This window comes from Hippocampus guttulatus, chromosome 1 (assembly GCF_054856545.1).
Source record: "Hippocampus guttulatus isolate MCC_2025c chromosome 1, RoL_Hgut_1.0, whole genome shotgun sequence".
Lineage (NCBI taxonomy): Eukaryota > Metazoa > Chordata > Actinopteri > Syngnathiformes > Syngnathidae > Hippocampus > Hippocampus guttulatus.
This window is the reverse complement of record NC_141261.1, coordinates 12204403-12226012: the sequence shown is the minus strand read 5'-3', so window position 1 is coordinate 12226012 and position 21610 is coordinate 12204403. Positions and strand designations below refer to the sequence as shown.

The 21610-nt window shown below is 43.1% G+C and overlaps 1 protein-coding gene across 3 annotated transcripts in view; it reads right to left on the bottom strand.

The window, feature by feature from the left end:
- Positions 1 to 389: 389 nt before the first annotated feature.
- kazna (kazrin, periplakin interacting protein a) overlaps positions 390 to 21610 on the bottom strand; it is a 121278-nt gene continuing 100057 nt past the window's right edge. For 2 of the 3 annotated variants that reach the window (XM_086110018.1, XM_086110031.1), the window contains 13 exons: positions 17664 to 17800; positions 16165 to 16335; positions 15269 to 15352; positions 12382 to 12571; positions 10839 to 10975; positions 9132 to 9255; positions 3954 to 4162; positions 3594 to 3712; positions 2524 to 2755; positions 2342 to 2443; positions 2042 to 2208; positions 1812 to 1953; positions 390 to 1019 (listed from right to left, as the gene is read on the bottom strand). In XM_086110018.1, the coding sequence (XP_085966144.1) occupies positions 861 to 1019; positions 1812 to 1953; positions 2042 to 2208; positions 2342 to 2443; positions 2524 to 2755; positions 3594 to 3712; positions 3954 to 4162; positions 9132 to 9255; positions 10839 to 10975; positions 12382 to 12571; positions 15269 to 15352; positions 16165 to 16335; positions 17664 to 17800 (1973 nt within the window). In that variant the 3' untranslated portion in view covers positions 390 to 860. The remainder of the gene's footprint in view (positions 1020 to 1811; positions 1954 to 2041; positions 2209 to 2341; positions 2444 to 2523; positions 2756 to 3593; positions 3713 to 3953; positions 4163 to 9131; positions 9256 to 10838; positions 10976 to 12381; positions 12572 to 15268; positions 15353 to 16164; positions 16336 to 17663; positions 17801 to 21610) is intronic. The other variant, XM_086110023.1, reaches the window with a different exon arrangement.

The window sequence follows — 21610 nt, the reverse complement described above, 5'->3', positions numbered from 1 at the left end:
TTCGGAAAGGGTCTCATTATGATTAGTGAAAACAGTATCAATGAATACAAATATAGTTGTGTAGATGAAGCTCTGTGGAGCTACAGATTTAATTACCGTAATGATTTTTTTTTTCAACTGCAATGATGTCCCATCACCTGTTAAAAGTGTAGAGAGAAAAACACAAGCTGTGGCGCTACATATGTCAATTAAGTTGGCATATATAAGTTGACCTGTTGTCGTTTTCACTCCACTGTCCTTCGGAGACCTTCTATGGAGGAGGCTGCGTCATTCTTGTTTAGCATCACATTGACCACCTGCGTCTCACCTCTACTTCCTGCTGACTGTAACAAACCACACGTCACTGCTCACTTATATTTCAGAAAAAAGAAAATCCCATCATCTTTCATACAGAGCTTTTATTCGTTTTCAATTCACACAAACATTTGTCAACTGCGTGTGTGTGTGTGTGTGTGTGTGTGTGCGCGCGCTCAAGACAAAAATGACAAACATACATTGTACTCAACATCTTTTGTCCATTGAGATTTGCTACATTGACGAGGCATCACACATCAGAGCCGCAAAGACATATGAATCATAAATTATTTTACATCGATAAGACCATTTCTTTTTCGATTCAATTACCGTGCTGAATACAAAACCATCATACAAATCCCATGAGTCCAGACAAACAACAAATATAAAAATAATCCATATATCTTGAATTCTGCACCTTTTGATTCTGTTCGAAAAGTCAGATGTTCTCGGTGATGCAGTTTTCCTTGAAATTGACACTTGAACAAAGATAGTACAGTAAGTGCAGTCTGTGATCAAAAGGTTTCTCTCGATACCCCCTGCGGCTTTGTCGCCCTCAGATAACCTCACACATTGGTCACCCCGATGTTGGCATAAGCCCGGACGGGGCTTCCTTGTGTCCTCGGAGGTGTTTGCTCTCTGACTTCACGAGGTAGTGACCCGAAGCTGCTGTGGTAGCTCAAGTCCCGTCCATTGCGCATCTTTGGGCTGAATCCCGTTGGCGGCTGCAATGCAACATAAATGTGCTGTTTACAGGGTCGGCAGGTTATTTCAATTGACTGGCAAATGTCCAGTTTCATTGATAACGACCATATAATAAAATCAATGCGTACATTTTCTTTTTTGTGAAGTAAACAAATGTGGTGCTGTGGTGTTCACATCATCCTTGAATGAAACGACAGTACATGACGGCCATTCGTTCTGTCTGTACACATTTCAATTGAGGATTTCCACTTTGTAATTCCCTCTATATCCAAGACTGCATTTTATCATTTAAGGGACTATCTAAAGTTAGATCACTTTTTTTCCGTATCAATCTGAAAAATGGGTTCATGCATTCGTTTTAAGGCCTCTTCACTGGCTTTCCGACTGAGGAGAGAATCAATTCCGAGATCTTATGTGTGGTTTTTATATCTGTTAATGGTGCTGCCTCACCTTTTGTTTCAACAAAATATAAGAAGAAGAAGAATTTAGGAATAATTTGGTACTTGAGTGCTCAGTGTTTGGTGTCCAGTTAAAAAACGGTACCAACATTTAACAACAGAGTGGAGCACGACATTCAACAATCCCCTGCCAATAAATAAACCTGGCAAGGGCCAGTGAATCACTCAAAGGAGTTTCCCGCAGTATTAATCTGGGACTGCTCGGGAAAGGCGGGACATTCATGACAATACTTCGAGCTGAATGGGCGATACGGCAACTTGTGCACGCCGACCACATTGTAGTTTTGGCCAATCACAGCACTAAGACAAAGATATTGTGCTTGGTGCAAGATGGAAAGAGCATTGTTTCCCCACCTTGACAGCCCTCCTCCTCAGTGAACCCTCATCATCGGTGTGTCGACCGGCAGAGCCGGGCGACCTGCTGGGGGAGTTTTGTCGAAGGGGAGTTGGCGGTGTTCCCAAAACCGAGCGCTCAAAGTCTTGCTTGGCATCCGCCCTGCAAAGTTCAGGTCGTATTGTAACATCTCTTGCTTCACTAAAACGTTTACACACATTATACGAAGTGGGTTCTAAAACAAGTTTACCTGGCCAGGCATATCAGATTTGTCAGCTCTTCTTCAAGGTGTCTGCGAACCATGTGCTTGCCGCTGGGAATTCCCATCGCTGTGGCCAAAGCGTCGCTGGAAAAATTGGGATCCAGCACCATGACAGCGCCATGGATGCCGCTACTCACGACACCATCTGCAAACTCCTGCGCAGATGGACAGAAGGCTTTCGTGGTTGGATGTTACGCTCGATTTATTCAAAGCCCAGTGAGTCACTTCCAATTTGGCTATAAAACGAGGCGACTTCAGTGTGAAATTGCTCATTCCCTTTATCCTCACCTTGAGGTCGATGTCTTTAAGCCATTTAATGACACGATGAGAGGTCCAAACCAAAGGGTCCGTGTTCTGGTGCTCACACTGTACCCGGCGGGCCTGCAGTGCCTGGCGAGCATTTCCACAAGCACTTAACATTCAAATGAGTTTCAGGGGCCAGATTGTGGTGCGTGTGTGTTGCCACTTACGTCCTTGTCAAAATTGAGTAAGTGCAGAAGCTCGATGCCCAGCAGCAAGCTGACCTGGTGGAAGTTTTTGGAGATGTTGAGATGGCGTTCGAGGTCACGACGGGTCAGGGTGTGGAGCATGCGTCCGTCCACCAAGTGGGTGTGAAATGCCTGCGAGTACTGCGGCAAGCCCACGTCGCTGAGCCAGGCCTTGGCCACCCAGTGGTGGTCCATTTCTGCAGCTTTGGACAACCTACACAGGGGCAATATCAGTCAGGGATGTGGACCGCTACGTCAGCCGTTTATTTACCCCTCTGACTCATGTTTTCAGAATATGTATACTGTATGTAAATGGACAGACATGTTTGCATTCGGTCTGTATGAAATAGACATTCACATTGTGTGTACATCTGACAGGGCACGTCGAAAACGTTCTGTCTGTGCGTGTGCCATATAGTGGTTGAAAGTGGAATTGCACACGATTTTAACAAGCATTAGACCAGCGGTTCTTAACTTTGTTCGAGGTACCGAACCCAACCAGTTAATATGCACATTCACCGAACTCTTCATTAGTGAAAAATAAAAATTATGATTTATTTTTACCAATTAAACACATAAAAAAACATAATTACAATTTCAAGACATAAGTATATGTTTTTTTTAATTGTGCACAAAATGAACCAGCCAGTGATGGCCAAGCGGGCGGGTCATAACTAATTGACATGTTGAGTCGGGTGTGTCTTAACCTCCATGGCAGAGGCTCCGTCGAACCCCTGAGACCGATACACCGAACCCCTAATCTGGGTTCGATTGAAACCAGGTTAGGAACCACTGCATTAGACCAAAGTAGTTATTAACTGTTAAAAATAAAATCTGAATGGCTTCAGTTCACACTCAGTCATGGTGAGAATGTGAGCATGAATGGTTGTCTGTTTCTGTATGCGTCTAATGGAAATTAGTTTCTAAACATTAAGACAACACTGTTGTCATATTAAAAGCAATTGGAACCCGCTGGACGATACCAAAACCATCAGATGGAACACTCCTTCCCGACGCGTAATTTCACGCAAAGTTTCTCGCGCCTTCCTCACCCTCTTCCATCCTCAGCCTCTCTGTAGTCTTCAATAGCCAGACGCAGTTTACGACGATGCATCAAACTGGTTACGCCCAAACCAAGCTCCAGGTCTTCATCGGTTAGTCCCAATAACACCTACAATGCAAACAGATCAATACCACCCTGGCTCAGTGTATATATCACCTCCATCGTGGTGACCAGTTCCACATTGCTAAATCAGTCATTCTTAGTTTGGGAGGAGTAATAGGTTTTGTGTGTTTCTTTTATTGTTGTGCCAATTGTGGCATAATGGTATTCACTTTCAAGAATGTTACAATACAGTATCGCATGTTATTTTCTGGACCCCATGTTACATACTCATTGCATCCTTCCTTACCTTGCCACTCTTGACATTCTCCGAGCAGGTGCGTATGTACATGGGCATCGCCATGACGACCTCCAGCCAGGCCTGCACAGTGCCCGCCCTCCACTGGGACATGGGCGTGTTCCTGGCCAGCTCCACCTGCTGCAGGCGGTCCAGCTGCTCTTCTGGGCCGTCCGACAAGCTGAGGCTGAGGCGGGTGCCGCTGCCGAGGCTGTCCAAGTCTGGGTGAGTGGGTGAATGAGGGGTGGGTGGGGGGGGGGGGGGTGAGGAGTGGGACGGGGGAAGGACATGTGGGTGTTGTGGTTGGCAGCGTGAGTGAGGGCAGAGGTGGCACCGTGACCCTCGTGAGTTGTGACATCACAAGAGGTTTCTCAAGAGCAGAGGTGGGCAAACTCGGGTGCTCAATCGCCACATTGGATAAGTAATCGGTGGTCAGTACATACTTTGAAAACATGTTCGAATGTGTTGATAAAATAGTTTTATAACCTAAATTATTGTCATTCTTCAAATTGTATAATTTACAATAATTAATCACACATTTAATACAATGAAATGCCCAAATTATATATAAACATTTGTAGTTTACAGATATTCTTATCCAATTACAATTTACAATAAATCAATTTGTCCATCATTTGAGATAAATTAATTAAAAAAATACATCCTTATTCATTGACCAATTTTAGAAAAAAAAAAGTCTAAATACAATACTCCAGTACTCTTGATAATGGATATGCTTATTGGGCCAGATTAAAGAATGGAGCAGGCCTTTTGTGGCTTGCGGGCCATACTTTGGCTAGCTTGGAAGTTTGAACTTGATTGATATCAGAAGAGTAAAGCTAGTTGCTCCTCTTGTATTTGTTTTATTCATATGTTTCTATCTGAAATCTATAAAATTTAATCGATTATGAATCTGGTCAAAGCTTTCCTATGCATAACAGGATACGTATATTCATAATATTTGCCCTGCTTCGATCAGTCATTGAAATGCCGGGAAACCGAGAACCACTGAAAAGTGGACTTTTTGGCATTGTGACATTCCAAGAGCTCAACAGTAGGGGGCAATGTGGAGCCAATAATTGTCCAACATGCAAAACTCCAGACACCATCTTCAAGAATCATGTTCTTTCCAGTGCAAAAATCTTTTTAAAAATGTTTTAACCCAAGATGCATGACATCCCCGTCTGTGTATTAAGTCTTGCCGGTTTGCTACCTAAGCTAAGATCATTATGAAATGATTGTCTGTCGGAAAACACTTCCTGGTTTGCTTCCTGTATGATACAACTCAACATTTTCCCACACTGCATGACGGTTTAGTGTAAAATAAATCGATGCTAATCAACCCATAATCCATCCTGATGTACTGTAGATACTGTTCCTAAACTAAGAGAGGAATTTTAACCGAAGCACAAATGAAACATACTGTCAAGTAACTAATGTCAACAGAAATGTGCGCATGATTTATGTTACGGTACATAAAGTGGACATTGCCAAATCATTTTAAATGAGTGCTCTGGTCGTTGTTAGTGTCCAGCATGTCAGCATTTACCACAGCCTCTGTTAAAAGGAAAAATAAACAAAAACTGTTCATTTCCAGTATGCCTAACTCAAGGTCACATAGTATCAAATAATCATGACTAAATTTGAATGGTCTTCATGTTCTTTGTCTCACAAATCCTTTCCCTCACAGTCTATCTGGAAAGTGTACACAGTACTTCAGTTTTCCACATTTTATTTTACAGCCTTGTTAATCCAAAATGGATTTAATTTATGTTCTTCTCAAATTCTGAACACAACACCCAATAATGCCACCATCAATTAAGCTTGAGAGGTGCTGCAAAGGGGAATGGCCTAAACGGCCGCAAGATGCTGTTGTTGTGCCGAACTTGTGGCATCATTTTCAAAAAGATGTCAAAGGTCAATCAACAAAGTACTGAAAGGTAGGTGGTTTATTTTGCAATTTTATGAATAAAATGGGGGAAAAAACTCTACCCCCAACGCACACACTATTCACATTGTCATGATGGCGTGTCGGGCGTAGGATTCTGTGGGAAAAAGAAGAATTTAATGCATTTTGAAGCAAGGCTGTGAACATCGACAATGTGGAAAAAGTGAAGCACAGTGAACACTTTTTGGATGCACGGTGCATTGTTGCTGCATCACCCTGTCACCTACACACAACCCTAAAAAAAGTGTTCCAACTTATGGTTAGGTATGTAACATTTATCCATTCTCTGTAGCGCTCGTCTTCATTTGTGCAACAGATGAGCTGGAGGACGTGAACATGGACGCAGCAAACTGCTGAAAATAAAAATTACTATATATAAAAAAAAGAAAAATTCCTATCCATCTTAAATTGACATACTGTATTTCAATACTAATCCTATTTGCACCAGGAAATCTATTTGTTGACTGTTGACTCATGGCTCAGCCAAATGTGAATAGTGCTGCTAAGCTTCTTATTAGAGAACAAAAATATATAAATTAAAATATTTTATATATACAGTATATATATATATATATATATATATACATATACATATACATATATATATGTAATTGCCCCACGGGGATAAATAAAGTTTTCTGAATCTGAATCTCTCTCTCTCTCTCTATATATATCTATATATATACTGTATAACTTTTAAACATTTTAATTTGAAAACAGCCATCAGTTGGACAAGCGCAATCAAAAGTTTCGAGAAGGTCAAATTAAGTTCACCAGGAAAGGGGGAAGTGCATTTGAGGTTAATGCTGAAATTTCACCTGATAGCCCCATGTCACTCATCTTTTGCTGCTCGTGCATGTTTTCAATTTGACATTCTATTGCTTCTATAAAAGTGGCCCGCGACTTTGCAAGAATGGGAGTATGCGGGTCCCGGGGTGAGATCAGTTGAGAAGCACTGTCGTTAGTGCAAAGGAGCTACACGTAGATGTCACGTGTTTCCAGCATGGTGTCCTTTCCCTCTCAATGTCATCTCTGATTGCAACGACGAAGATGCGCGCTCACGTTTGGAGGGAGAGGAAAGGAGGCCATCTGAAAGCGCCCTCGACCACATGCACACACAAGGCACATGGGATTAGCGCCATGACAAATGAACGCACACAAATATTAAAACACACGGGGAAAGAGAGGACAGCCACATGAAAATTCAACATGATTCGTTTTTATTTTAAAATAATATTACTTCTGTAGATCTTATGTTTCTCCCTTGTTTTTGTTTTTCTTTTTTCTGTAGCTTAACCATGCCTTTTAAAATGTCACACATACACACCTCACGGCTTCACAATTCAAGTTCGCTCTGCCGAACGGCCGGCATTTTTAAATAAAATTCTTCAATAATATTAGTTTTCTCTATCGGTGTCCCATTTACAACAGGTAAAACATCTGAGCAAATAATAAAAAAAACAAAACAAAACACAGAGACAGGCTCAAAAACTTTGAGAACGGCCTCTTGGACTCTTGAAAGTTGGCAAGAGAGCAAAATAAAAAGCGAAACGTTTTGGGGACGCTCGTATGCATACATTCCAATCCAGAATTGCTTTTAGAGCTTAAGTTTTCTTAGGGTGAGCTTTGTGTTGTGATGCTCCCACCGCTGCACATACTCAGTCATGTGTGCAGTCAGTAGTGTTGCAGCCGGAGGGGTTAAATTAACAGCAGGAGAAGAGATTTCCTGAGGGCGAGACAGTGCAGACTCCAGCTCTATCCAGAAAAAAAAAACAGCGCTCGACAGCAAATTTTAATCAGAGACGGCCCTTATGTGTCCCTCATCGGATTTTTGGCACTGATAGAAAAATGCTTTTACTTCGTTTTCCCTCGTCACTCATTTGATTTTTGAGATTTTCATTTTTGTTTGTTTGTTTTTAATGTTTGACGGATAACAGCGCGTACAACACAGATTTTACCCTATATTGTAATTTTTTCATGATGCCCTCGTAACTCATCCCGAGCCGAAAATAAAATTCCATCACGTGCTCCCTGTTCATGATGTCACTTTCCTTTGACCTTTCAACTATGAAAGAAGAAGGTGCGTTTGATTTTCTTATTCAAGTGACCCGCAAGGGGCCACGGCGACTGCGTGCGCACTTTATAACTATTTTGTGCACACAATGTCGTAGTCCATGTGCACAGTCGTTTCTCATGCATATATAATCATCCCCCCCCTTTTCTTTTTCAAATGTTCGCATTATTGCCAACACAACATTATTTTGGTAATTTTTCAAAAATGTTTGACTCTACTTTCCGATAATTTTTTTTATTTGTCGCTGTGTGTGTGTGTGTGTGTGTGTGTGTGTGTGTGTGTGTGTGTGTGTGTGTGTGTCGGTGTCATTTCTGGGAAGAACCCTTCCATTTGGTCGGTAACGGGCGACAAGTTCCTGATCATTCGGGATTTGGAGTCAAGAGCGTGGCGGGAGTAACTGACCTCTCTTTTGTCAAAGCAGACAAAGTTGTTAGTTGATTTTACGGACGGCGGCGTCAGAGTGGCAACATGCGTCGAGGGACAGCGGCGTGTGCATGCGGGGCACAACATGGCACGTACAAAAAGGCTTCTATCTCTACAGATAGAAATCACATTTCCCACAATTCCTGCCGGGCCTCGTGTTGCTAGGGAACAAAGTGCCTTGAGTGGAGGATTCGTTCCGCTAAACGAGGCGCTCGCGCAGTTTTCCTGACTGTAGACAGAATGGGATGGTTTTGAAGGCGGGGTCTGCATGTCGCCCACAGGAAAACTGTTCTCATCATGGTGGTGTGGAAGGACGGGGAATGAACCAAGCAGGGCGGTCAATGTAGGCGGGGGGTGGGGGGGGCTTGAAAGGTAGTCAGGGTTACATATCAAAAATAAGAAAAGGCATTCGGGATGAGGAGACATTTACGCACGCACGCAGACAAAGTGCACATCAACTGTTGGTATTGACACGTTACAGCAGTCCTTCAAGTTTGCAGTTGGGTGAACATCAAAATAGAGACTCGAAAACTCATATCCACCATGTTGTTGCGCTCGATTTACAGCAATGTACATACATACAGGGTGCAATTTGCTCGGTCGCACTCCTCGCACCTCCGTACACGCTCACACACACACACACACACATCAACACAACGCCGTCCTCTGATCATTTCCACAGAGGCTCCGCGTGGCCTTTACCAGTCTGCGTCCTCCTCTATGTAATAATCGGGTGTTGCAGTACCATCAAACAGACCCGGGTCCAGGGACTTGCGCTGCTTTCCTCGGGCGAACACTCGCGACAAAGAGCCCAGGCCCATCTTCTCCTTCTTCTTCTTACATTTGGCCACCTCCAGATCTTCTAGAGACTGCGGGACAAAAACAAAAGGAAACGTGAAGCAAGAACGACAAAAAGCCGCTGGGGAGAAACACCAAGACGTGAAAAGTGTGCTGACACTTGTCATGCTGCCATGCAAGCACATCCAAAAAGCCTCTTTGCAAAGTACAACAGCTTGACTTACTTTGATATGACCAGCATGCAGCATTGTGGCATCACATATCTCGAATGCACTTTCTTGTTTTTACAACTTTTATTGAGCCAAGGCACAAATCTTACATTGGAAAAGATCTCATGGCACACACCCAAACAAACGCCACAAATCACAACGGTTTTCCCGGAAGATGTACTCTGTGTGTTGCCATGACTTTTTTTTTTTTTTTTTTGCAGTTCTTATCTTGTGTCGAAAGGAAAGTTGTCATCAAGAACTACTGGAACTACAAAAACGCAAATAGAATTTGGATGACAGCTTCAGAAGGAGCCACCAATGCAACGCACCGCTGACCACATCAGAGGTAAGCCTCAACCTGAAAAGCTTTTGCTCCCGCAAAGCCAACAACAGTTGATAAGTTGAAATAAGAAATTGGAAGACAGCAATGTTCTGCAATGTTGTGGAATCCGATGGTCCGTGTTATCAGTGATGTTTATTAAAAAAAAGAAGAAAAAAAAGTAGAAACCAGAATGAACATCGGCCAACATGCAGCAAAGAGCAAACTACACTGAAAGGAAAAGACTTGCTTTCTTTTATGCCATTGGATTACGTTTCATTTAATGTTGTTTTCTTACATCGAACGAGATTTTAAAAATCGGTGATCCAGTGATTAGCGCGTACGCCTCACAGTGCAGAGGTGCAGGATTCGATTCCGGCTCCGGCCTTCCTGTGTGGAGTTTGCATGTTCTCCCTGTGCCTGCGTGGGTTTTCTACGGGTACTCCGGTTTCCTCCCGCATTCCAAAAACATGCGTGGCAGGCTGATTGACCACTTTAAATTGTCATTAGGTGTGAGTGTGCGCGCAGATGGTTGTTCGTCTCTGTGTGCCCTGCGATTGGCTGGCTACCGGTTCAGGGTGTCCCCCACCTACTGCTCGAAGACAGCTGGGATGGGCTCCAGCGACCCTCGCGACCCTTGTGAGGATAAAGCGGATCGGAAAATGGATGGATGGAAACAAACATTTTATTTACACAATTCAACTAAATATTTAAAGTTTTGCACAAAATTAAGGTTGAGAGAATGAATTTAGATTCCCACAACTTAAAGAAACTCGGTTAATTGTTGTGGAGCAAACAACTGGGTTGTGACATTGCCGCCAAAAATGTCAAGAATTGCTTTGTTTTTGTTTTTTTCCCCAATGTGGAGACTTGCTCTTCTTTCATAGGAATTTTTGGCTAATTTCCAAATCATTGCGGGGAAACTACAAAAATCACATTAATTAATCTCAAAACGCGAGACTACCGGTATTCTCATTCTTGGCACGTGGAAACAAAGTTGATTAAAGAGGACATTGCGGACAGCAAGAAAATGGACAGCTGAAGCAAAGTGGAGATTGCGGCGCACGTTTGAGTGACCGAGTAGGGAGGGAGGGGGCGGTGCAGGAGTTTGCGGTGCATCTCTTACATTACAGAGCGAGTGAGTCCGATGACGTGGAGAGTTGATGTCACTAGGTGTGGACGACCTGTCTCCCTCCACGGCCGAGGCGTCGGAGATGAAGGAGGCCTGACGCGAGTGGCAGGGGCTCACCCGCACAGCGGCCACTAAATGGGAGGAGAGTTGGAGGAGGAGGGGGAAAGCTTGATTTTTTTTTTCTTTTGAACAGCAGGGCTTTGGGAGTGAATGCAACAATTTGGCTAAATGGGATTTTTGTCACCTTCTTTATCGTCATATACTTTGATCTACAGCAATACCAAATCAAAAGGCAGAAATGACATGCAATCATGTGCAGTTGCCAAGAAACACTGAGTGAGAATGGAACGGTGAAACCGGTATGGTACGGAGACACCGACTGTGATTTTATGGACATTTCCTCCTTTTCTGCTTGTCTGGTGACTCAGTCGGCGCGAGTTTACCAATTTGCACAGCATGAATCATGACATCGGAACGATTCAAGATTATTATTATTTTTTTTTTTTGTAGATGTCTGAAATGTAATCAAAGTCGAGTCAAAGTTGATTAATCCGTGACATCGTCGATATATATCAGCGGAGCACAATGCTCTGCTGAAATAGATTTTTGCACCATGGTTCCGCTCCTATGACAATTTCAAGACGAGCAGTTGTCAAGATGACCGAAGTTATGGAGGCTATCGCGTTATTTTTCTTCTTTCAAACACGCATTCAGTATGAAGAGCTGTGACCTTGTTGGCCGAACATTTCACAGCTTCGAACTGGGAGATGAGACGCCGAAAACACGGGATTCGCAGAAATTAGTCGGCTTCAAGTATGAATCTTCTACGCGTATCGTTACCCGATCGGTTAGTTTTTAGACTACTATTGTGGTAGTTCGTTTTCCAGTAAAATGTATTTTTGCTTGAAAAAATTAGGAATACACTGGGGAAAATTTGGGCTTTTCACTTGATAGTGAATGACAAACTGTTTTTTTTTCCTTTTTAGAGTCAATAGTTTTTTTCTAAAATTTAAACTGTGTTTTCGTTCGTAGAAACATCCATCGGTGATACGCCGCCATGCACTGCGAGCGTCGACGTCAAGATAAAAGTCTACCGAGGCATTGTATTATTTGGTTGGCTTTTATTTTGAAGTTGGCCTGTTAAGTGTCGTGTAATTGTGGCTGACTTGACTTGCCTTCGTGACGGTGCACACCAAATAAGCAGAAGGACAAGGCAGGAAAAAATATATATATCAAAGTATTTCTCTTCATCAAGGAACTCAAATTATTTGAGCGCTCGTTTCGCCCCAGTTCCTTTCCCTTTCTCACCCCTTTGTCCGAAACAATAAGAAATAATAGCATGCTATTTTCACATCAGAAATACACTTCCCACTCAGTTTGATTCCCGGGCAGTTGATGGCGACACAAAGACAACCGGAAGGCGCAAGATAAGGTACGTTTCATCCAAAAAGCGCAACGGGATGACGGCTAACAGCACGGGCACAAGAGCACACGGCGTCAACGGGCGCATGCGGCCGCTCGACGACGCTGCTCCTACCTTGTCTGTCGGTGGGATGGCCCGTGTGCACGTAGAGGGTCTGCTGACTCTGTCTGATGGCAGCAGTGAGGGGAAGGTCAGCCTGCATCACCCACTCCTGGTTGTTGCCGTTGACAACCGTCTCTGTTGGCATTGCCAGGGAGTGACGCTTAGGCACGTCCTTGGTCAGGGTGGCTAGTGATTGTTTGGCCTTGGGAGAGGTGAAAAGAGACAAATAAATACTTTACTGTGCGGTTATTGACCTGATAGAGATTCTCCACTGGAAATTCGGCATCACTTCAGTCACACAAAAATCTGAAAGTTGCGCCACAATTTGAGTGGTGGCTATTTGGGGCGCATTTGTGCTTTTTCCCCTGCAATTCGCAAAGGGGAGCGACTGAGCCTTGTGCGAATAGCGCAGAGGTCCCCAACGGACCGGTTTCATGTCAGACAATATTTTCAGATACCGGCCTTTAAGGCCGCATAGATACAACAATATAATATGATATGACCTGCATGAAAAGTGCGGTATTTTCGAAACATAATAATAAACACGAATCAAGGCACAAGGAACGGCCTATCTGGCCGCAACATTCTTTGGTCGCTATGAGTAACGTTTAAACATGCCTTCAAAATAAGATACGCTGCAAATAAAAAGTGCATGAAAAATATGACTCACCATCGCCGCTTATTATGCAGAGTAGGCTTGGTGCGTGTGAATCTCCCGTTGAGATAAAGCCGTACAGTCATACCTCGGTTTTCGACCATAATCCGTTAAAACGATTTTTTCGAAAACCGAAACCACGCTCTTTAAAAAAAAAAAAAAAAAAAAAAATTCTTTATTGAACACGTCTGCTCACAATGGAACGCTAAACGAGGAAGCGTCACTTCCTCGTGTAAGGAAGGCGAGAGGAGTCAAGTGCCACATTCAAGTGCGCTCAGTTTGGTCGAGAACCGATTTTCGGTCGGAATCCGAGGTATAAAAAAACTCGAAATTTTTGGTCGAAAACCGATTTGGTCAGGAACAGAGACGTTCGAAAACCGAGGTTTGACTGTATTTGAAATTGAACTCCTGATACGGTCTATTTTGTCTCCTGGCTGGGCCTTTTCCCCTTCCCGAAAATTTATTTTCAAGACGTTTGTTTTTTATGTGGTACCCTGTCACGTGACCGAGAGGCGCGCATTCACCTACGTCAAGAGTGACATACTGAAGACTGATATAACAGAATCCGGTCATTTTTCAGAATAAAACACCTTTCAGATTCTGAAATAAATAAAACGGAAGGCATGTAAGTTATTTATTCGTTCTGTGCGGCCCGGCGCCAAATGACCCGCAGACCGGTGCGTGGCCCGGCGGTTGGGGACCCCTGGAATGTGGTCCCCACATTGATCTGGGGCTGCGAGTGATGCAGCCCCCAAGGCCCCATAATAAATAGTGCCTGTATAAATAGCTTAAAATGTAAACGTATCACACGCTGCAATCCCCAATCCCTCCACTATCATTAAAAAGATACGCTGAAAATTTAATGGCCTCCGAATGATTTGATTTGAACAAAATGGATTGGAAATGCGAGGACGCCGGCGTGCATGTCGCTTTTGCAACATAGCAAAAATAGCAACTGTCAAGCAATTTCTTTGCTTGAGCGTTTTAATAGCCACTCAGCAGAGTAAAAATATACACACGCAGCATTGAGTCAAGCGAAAGGCTTTACATTGGCTCCTAGCCAGCTGTCAAATGGATTTCAACCCTTTCAGGCACAAATTATGAGAACCTACATCAGGATTTTTTTTTGTTTTTTTTTGTGGCTCATTCAGACAAGAGAAAGCAGTTTTTGAATAGCTAGTCCATTGAGGTGAACCACGGATGCGTTCCCACCCCCCTACCTATAATTCAAGTTTTTTTTAAGCATCCTTACATCAATTTCACTGTACTGTACGCTCTTTTACTAATTTACAAAAGCTCCTCTTCATTTTACTTTTCTTTTCAATGTCTGTAAATCTTGCGTTTGTAAATGCTTTCAAATGTCATATGGTTAATTATGTGAAGCACCTTATGTATGAAACGCCTAACATAAATAAAGCTGCCTTGCCTTGCCGAAAATGCTTTCACTCCAACTTATTAGCCTTTCAGTCGAGATACTGCACTTCAACACTGCCCCTTGACGTCACCTACTACTTTCCTATTTGAGCTTTTGCACCATCTTGAAGCCTCTTGGGACCGTAAAGACAGAACCAGGAAAGGTTCCACCCCCCCCCCCCAAAAAAAAGACAAAAAAAAAAGCAAACAAGGGTCGACTGCAATCATTTTCTTTTCATTTTGTCATTCAAACATTCTGGCGGGGGGTAGCTGTCCTATGGACGTTTTTTCTTTTCTTTTTTCATTGGCCTATGGGACAGATTTCATTGAGCACCGCGAACTCGGCATAGTAACAAGTGAATTTGACTTGCTTCTTAAATCACGAATGATGTGCATTGTCCACGCTATTTAGAACATAAACATTGTAACTGGCCTCTTGGAAAAGCACATCAGATATCAGTAGTAAAAGTGAGGACTGTAGTTTTCCTCTTGAGTAGGGTCACTAAGTGGTCGATGCTCAGTTGTTCCATATGAAAAGAAAAAAAAACATCATTATTTATTAAGGCCCACAATAAGATGATAAAACTAATTTTGTCAGTCGTTTTCTGTGTTAAACTCCGATAAGCACGTCAGGTAGATTATGCCTGAAACGCCTTCATCCCCACCCCCCCATGCCAAGCAGGAGGGCGCAAATCAACACCACCGCAATCAGGCTCGCTTGCAACCACCACCACTTCATTGCACCGGTCAAACAATCATCAATCTGGAGGGCTGACATGCAAAACAAAACAGAATCACAACCCTTCTTTTTTCTGACTTAACCCATCTTACCGCCATAACCCTCGGGGAGAAGTCCCTGTCCCCGAGCCGCTCAAACACCCGGAACTCCATTCTTTGATTGACACAGTTACTGATCTGAAGGGGAGGGGGTGGAGACATGAGGGAGGGCCATACTGGACATTCAAATTATTTAGCGATTCATTTCGTAGATATGTGACATACTATGGTCAGAACATGATCTTTCTTTTTAAATCCTGTTTGTAAGCAAGATGACACAAAAACTACAAATCAGATTTTCATGAGACTTTGTCAAGGTAGCGATGAAAGTAAAAGGCGCAATCATTGACTAGGAGATGAATTATCACTAAGAATTCGATTTGTGTCAACAAGATTGTGAATCGTGCCTTGGATCGCCATTTGAGGCAAAATGGATTCCACTACTTGGCTGCAAATAACCGGTGCTGCCGATTCAGTCTCGACTATCAGAAAACCAACATGACATCAGCTCTACTGTATGTTAGATAGCATTTAATTCAATGTTTAACATGACTGTAGTTAAAAAAAAGATTATTGTCATATAAATGCTATGTAGCATTGGAGAACCTATCCAGAAAAAAAAAAGAAAATGCGAAGAGACCACAGAGCATCCTGAAGAGATTTCAATGCAGACTCTTTTTAGTGCAGATCCAGATCAGGGTGGGATCGAGGAATTGTTGCCACCAGCGTGTTATTTTATTTAAGAAACAAATTGGCACTGACCATCTACTGTCACGTGATCCTTTCCTGAACCAGGAAGTAGCCTGTTGACTAATCAAGTGATAGATAAAGACACAAATAAGAGGTATTGTATTGTAGTTTTGGATGGATTGAAATTCAGTTTGGGATAGCGAGCTTTTATTTTTATTTTTTTATTTCACGCCCCCTCCGCCTTCTCGCTCCCATCTCACCATGGCCAGTTCAGCCTCCAACTCCTTGATGCGGTTTTCCTTGAGGTCCAACTGTGTGCGCAGCATTCCCGTGTGCTCTGTGGCTTCCTTAGTCTGCCGCCGCAGGTCCCACTTCTCTCTCTCCAGCATGTCTTTCTCTTTGGCGAGAGCCTTCACCGCATCCTCGCTCTCCTGGTGAAGAACAGAAAGAGCCCGAAGTTGGTGCATAAAGCTCAAAACAGCAAGAAAGTGCAATTCCCTGGGTCAATGGCCATATTGCTGACAGGTAGCAATCGCGCGGTACTCGGCAAATAGGCCGCCCAGGGACTGTAAGCAGTATAACATCACAACAATTTGATTAGATGCTTACTTTTTAGTGCATTTAAGGCAATGACTCCAAACTACTATGCCACAGGACATGACTGCGTCATCAGAGCTCATCAGGCGTGCTGCGGCAAATTATTATCCAATTTCACTTCATTGGTTTGAAAGTTATTATTTCTTCACAACAACAACAACAAAAAAAAGAAAGGTATCTTTGCGCATCCATGTATCTTTACGCTAGTGACGTACGCTGCCAGGCAGAACAATTAAACGCTCTTCCACTAGATGGCGGAAGGTACAATTTACCATCTGATACCGTTCATACGGAATAACAGCAATGGCTTCAGCTCAACAGGCCCAGAGTTCACACCAAGTAACTAAATTGAAATGAGGTGATCGTTATTTTAGTGTACATACTTTTTATGGGAATTTTCATTTGTGTGCTGTCAGATTGAAATAACATTTTAAGGAATAAATTTAACTCTGGCAGCTCCAACTCTGTCTATACTGTGTTGTATAGTCATTGCTCCTTAAAAATAGAACTCAACTGCATTTCTAGAGCAATTTAAAACAACCACCGCTGTATACAAAGTGATGCATATGGAGCAAAAAAAATTCAAGTCTCATGCTGAGTCAAAAGCCAAAGAATACAAATGAGTTTTGAGATGAGCTTTAAAGATGGGCAGCGAGGGGGCTTGCCTAACGTTCAGCAGGAGGTCATTCCAAAGAGAGGGACCGGCAACAGAAAAGGCTCCATCCCCTCTGAGCATCCGCTTAATTCTCGGTACCACTAATAGTGTCTGGTCACCAGACCTGAGGCACCGGGAAGATGCATCGGGGCGGAGGAGCTCAGAGATGTAAGGTGGAGCGAGGCCATTTAAAGATTTGAAAACAAATCATAGAATCTTAAAAAGAACTCTAAAATGCATTGGGAGTCAGTGAAGGGATGCCAGAGCGAGCGTTATGTGCTCTCTCTGATACTAGTCAAGAAGCAAGCAGCAGCATTTTGGACCAACTGGAGAAGCTTAGTGGAGTAAAGTGCATTACAGTATAAAACAATAAAGGTTGGGAAACACTAGTAAAATGTCCTCCTGCGGTTGAGGAAAACCAAATTTGTCCACTCAATGAGCATTCTAACCAACATTGCTATGAATGGGGGGGGGGGGGGGGACCTGCTGATGCATTTAATCATGTACTTTTCTGTGCTGGTCGTAGTTGCGAATAAAATCCCGGAGCTGCTCCTCTCGACTCTCCAGTGTGGAATAAAGTTGCTGCATCTGATTCACCAGGTCTGCCTTTTCCGCCTTAAGACGCTTACGGTCTGACTTCATGGCTGATAGAAATGAAAGGCAGAGAGAGAGAGAGAGAGAGAGAATTGGTTAGCACTGAATTGTGTGCCGGCACAGGTTCATTGGTTAGACATGACTCAACATTTGTTGGAGCTCCTCTGCAACATCAGAAATTCCCCGGACTATTTCTGGTAATTCTCACACATAATAACCCTGGAACATTTGGTGCAATATTTACACAGTGCCTTTTCAAGTTTTTTTTTTTTTCAAAGTCAATGTCACACGTTGATTTTTGTTTGTGTTCACACATCAATGGTTTCTGAAACCGATTAATGAGTAACACGGCTATTTGAAAAGAACGAGGGGGATCTTTACATTGATTGATGAACAATTTTAAAAATAAAAGCACACCATATTTTACATTTTACTTTGATTTAGTGGTCACCGTGAGGGCCAGTCAGAGACTTTGGGTGGGCTGGGTGTGGGGTCTCGGGCTGTACTGTGCCCAGGTCTGGTATACAGACTTTCAAGTAACTGTTGAGAATTAAAAGCTAAGGTAGCAACTGGTATTGGTATCTCTACAGCTCTCCCAGTTTAGGTGGCGCCTCCTGTTTGAATCTCTTCAAACCATCACGTACATCATTGTTGGTCCAGCTGTTAAGAGTTTTGATGGCGGGACAAACTCTCTGGGATAAGTTTGTTTTTGAAGGACTGCTTCAAATTGACCCTAAATTGGTCACTTTAAAATAAAATGGCAGATTTCCTTTGCCCTTTTTAGGCATGGCGATTTTGGTTGCGTCGTCTCATATTAGACACGTCTACCAAATTTTATGTCGCTAAGTGAAACAAGCTTCAGGGGCTGAATTTTAAAAGATTCCGGAGGGTCGGTACAAAGACAATTTTTGATCGTTCAGTTTCTACCTGCAGGAACATGCCTGCAATTTCTGGGGTAAGTATAGGAAACCATTGAAAATGGGATTAAAATGAACCTCAGAATAATAACAAAACATTTCTAAAGCGTCTTTAAACTACTGTGGTTGGGCTTTAAATACATAATGATAGTGTAATAACAAGTTCCAGTGGAACCTCCGACGGAATACCCCTGAGGCTATAAGATTATTATATTTTATATTTTGAATGAATATACAGTGCAGTACAAAAGTGTGTACCGATTTGCATGTATGGGATGCTTTTCAGCGTTTACGGACGGGCAATCAACTCCACGTCTCGACTTGGTCTCTGATTCGTCAGTCTCATTGTCATACCGTGGACCGCACATGATGATAAATAACCTGCTTTGACGTGCAGGTTATTTAAAGACCATTGACTCCTGTTCTCCCTTTGCTGTCAGCGTTACCTGTTACCCAAGCTGTTTTTTTCCCTTTGGACAGACATTTGCCGGCAGCTTCCATTGCTCATTTGTATTATAAATGCTCTTTGTAGTCAGTCACTCTTTGTAAATCCATCTTTGATTTCATCGCTTGGCAATTATTCGTGGACGCAATTCCCGCGACTGCCGGGTACCGTCAAGGATCGTGTCAGTTTCCCTCTTGATGCGCCTTTCTTTGTTTACCTCGCTTGTGCTGTGGGCCAGCTGTGTGTCTGTAAATTAACTTTCTAACAACTCCACTTTCACAAGTTGCATCTGGGGAGGCTGCTCTGGGAGCTGGAATGTCGTGCAAGGACAACGTCTGTCACTTTCTCACTAGATAAGAACAGCGTGATTAATGTTTTGAGGGCTACTTGAGAAAATAATTTGACCTTTCTTGTTCTTTCTCATTGCCGTAACCCTATTCAGGGGTTACCGCAGCGACTCATCCTTTTTCTATCTCTCCCGGTCCTCTGCATCTTCGACTCTCACTCCAATTATCCACAGGTCTTCTCACATCACATCTACAAACGTAGTCTCTGGTTTTCCTCTTTGCCGCCTACCTGGCGGTGAAATTTCCAAGGATCCTTACACTGATATATCCACTGCCCCTGATCTAAACATATCCAAACCATTTAAATCTGGCCACTTTAAGTTTGTGTCTCTGATCTGGTCCATCCCTGTCATTCCGAAAGAGAATCTCCACAACTTTAACTCTGGCACCTCCAACTCTGTCTAGAGCAGGGGTGTCAAACATAAGGCCCGCGGGATAATTTAAATTTTTAGGGGGAAAAAAGTCATAAAAGACACGGAATTAATAGTTTTCATAAAATGCAATTCATGGATTATCCACTAGGGGGCACACAGTTTTCTCTGTTGTTGGTAATATTTATTGGAAACTAGTCCGTTTAGAATGCAGTCTCCTTGACAAATTTTTACTCCCTACAAAAGAACTTATGACTCCCTTTCTTCGTGTCTGCACCTCAACAGGTTTCTCAGACCAAAAAAACTCGGGAAAGCTCCGGTACGGGCGAAGCAAAAGCGCAAAGATGGTTACATCTGCCTCACCGAACTCAGAGATGCCTCTGAGATGAGCCACAAATGCCGTGGCTGTCTCGTATTCTGCACCTGTATCCGTTGGGCAACAGCCATCCGCCTGACGCCGGACGAGACAAGACGCCCACTGTGACTCGGTAAAAGGGCCCATTGATGGTCAGTACGTCCGCGACCTCTGTATATTTCATGAATACAGATGATGAAGGTGATCTTGTTGGGCCGATGAACTGCGTGGGGAAAGCATTGGTTGACAGCTGTATTGGCTCCTTCGCATACTCCTTGGCTTTGTGTTAACCCTCAACATACACTTACAGCTGGGATATAAGGTGACCCTGAAGTATAATTTACACCAATGTAGCCACGTATGTCTAATTTGTGGACTACTAGGTAACCGTTAGTAATTTTTCCAGGCAAGAAATACATCCAGGTTTGTTTCCAGACTTACTGACGTCAGCGCTAAGGGTACAAAAGTCGTACCTTTGAGGATACCAGGGCAGTGATTTTTTTCATCAAGATTCACAAATACAGTAGATGAATAAATAAGTTTGACATCCGAAGACCAATGTGAGAGAGAGAGAAAGAGGGACAAACATCATCATTTGGATCTGAGCCACAGCTCAGAAAAAAAAGATTTGAGTAAAAGTGATCGATCATCTGACTGACTGGTGTGTTTTGGAGCCACGGTGTTTTCTTTTACATGCACTGAATGTTGACACCCAGTTTTAGATTGAAGTGTTGTTTTCCTGTGAAAGCGACGATTCTAGAAGATTGAGACGATGACTATGCCCTACGGCTAAGAACAAGTAATTGTGATACTTCGTCCAGCAACAAAAAAAAAAACCACACACACAAATGAGAAACAGTAAGAAGATTTATCAAGGGAAATAAGTGTTCTTCAGACTTAATTAGCCGTTCTCTTTCACGACTTTGGGTGGGGGTGGTTGTTAGTTTATGGATGGTTTCAGTTCAGTGCAGTTCGCAACCCGAACTGTGACAAGAATACCCGTTTGTTGGGTTTGACGTTCACTTCCTGAATTGATTGTATTGTAAAATGTCTTGTTATTTAAGGAAAACGGACCCACTCACAAACCCACCAACACATCAATTGTTCCGCTTGGTGGATTTGTGGCCTAAACGTGGACTGCGATTCCATTTTTTTTTTTAAGGTATCCGATCACCAGCTGAGGCATGACACGAGTGGCACAAGGAGATATAGAGAGGGAGCAATTATTTTTCGAGCAAGTAGATGTTGATTACAACACAAGTGCCTGGGTTCTATTTTCCGAATCTCTTTCCAAACTGGCCCATACCTCCCACTGCCAAAACCCTTGTGTTTCATGGAAACATCCGTTCCCGCAATGTGTTAAAAGCCTTTGTGTGCCGGCCGCTTTCATGGTACTTTGCTCCTGAACAGCTTCGACTGCCCACA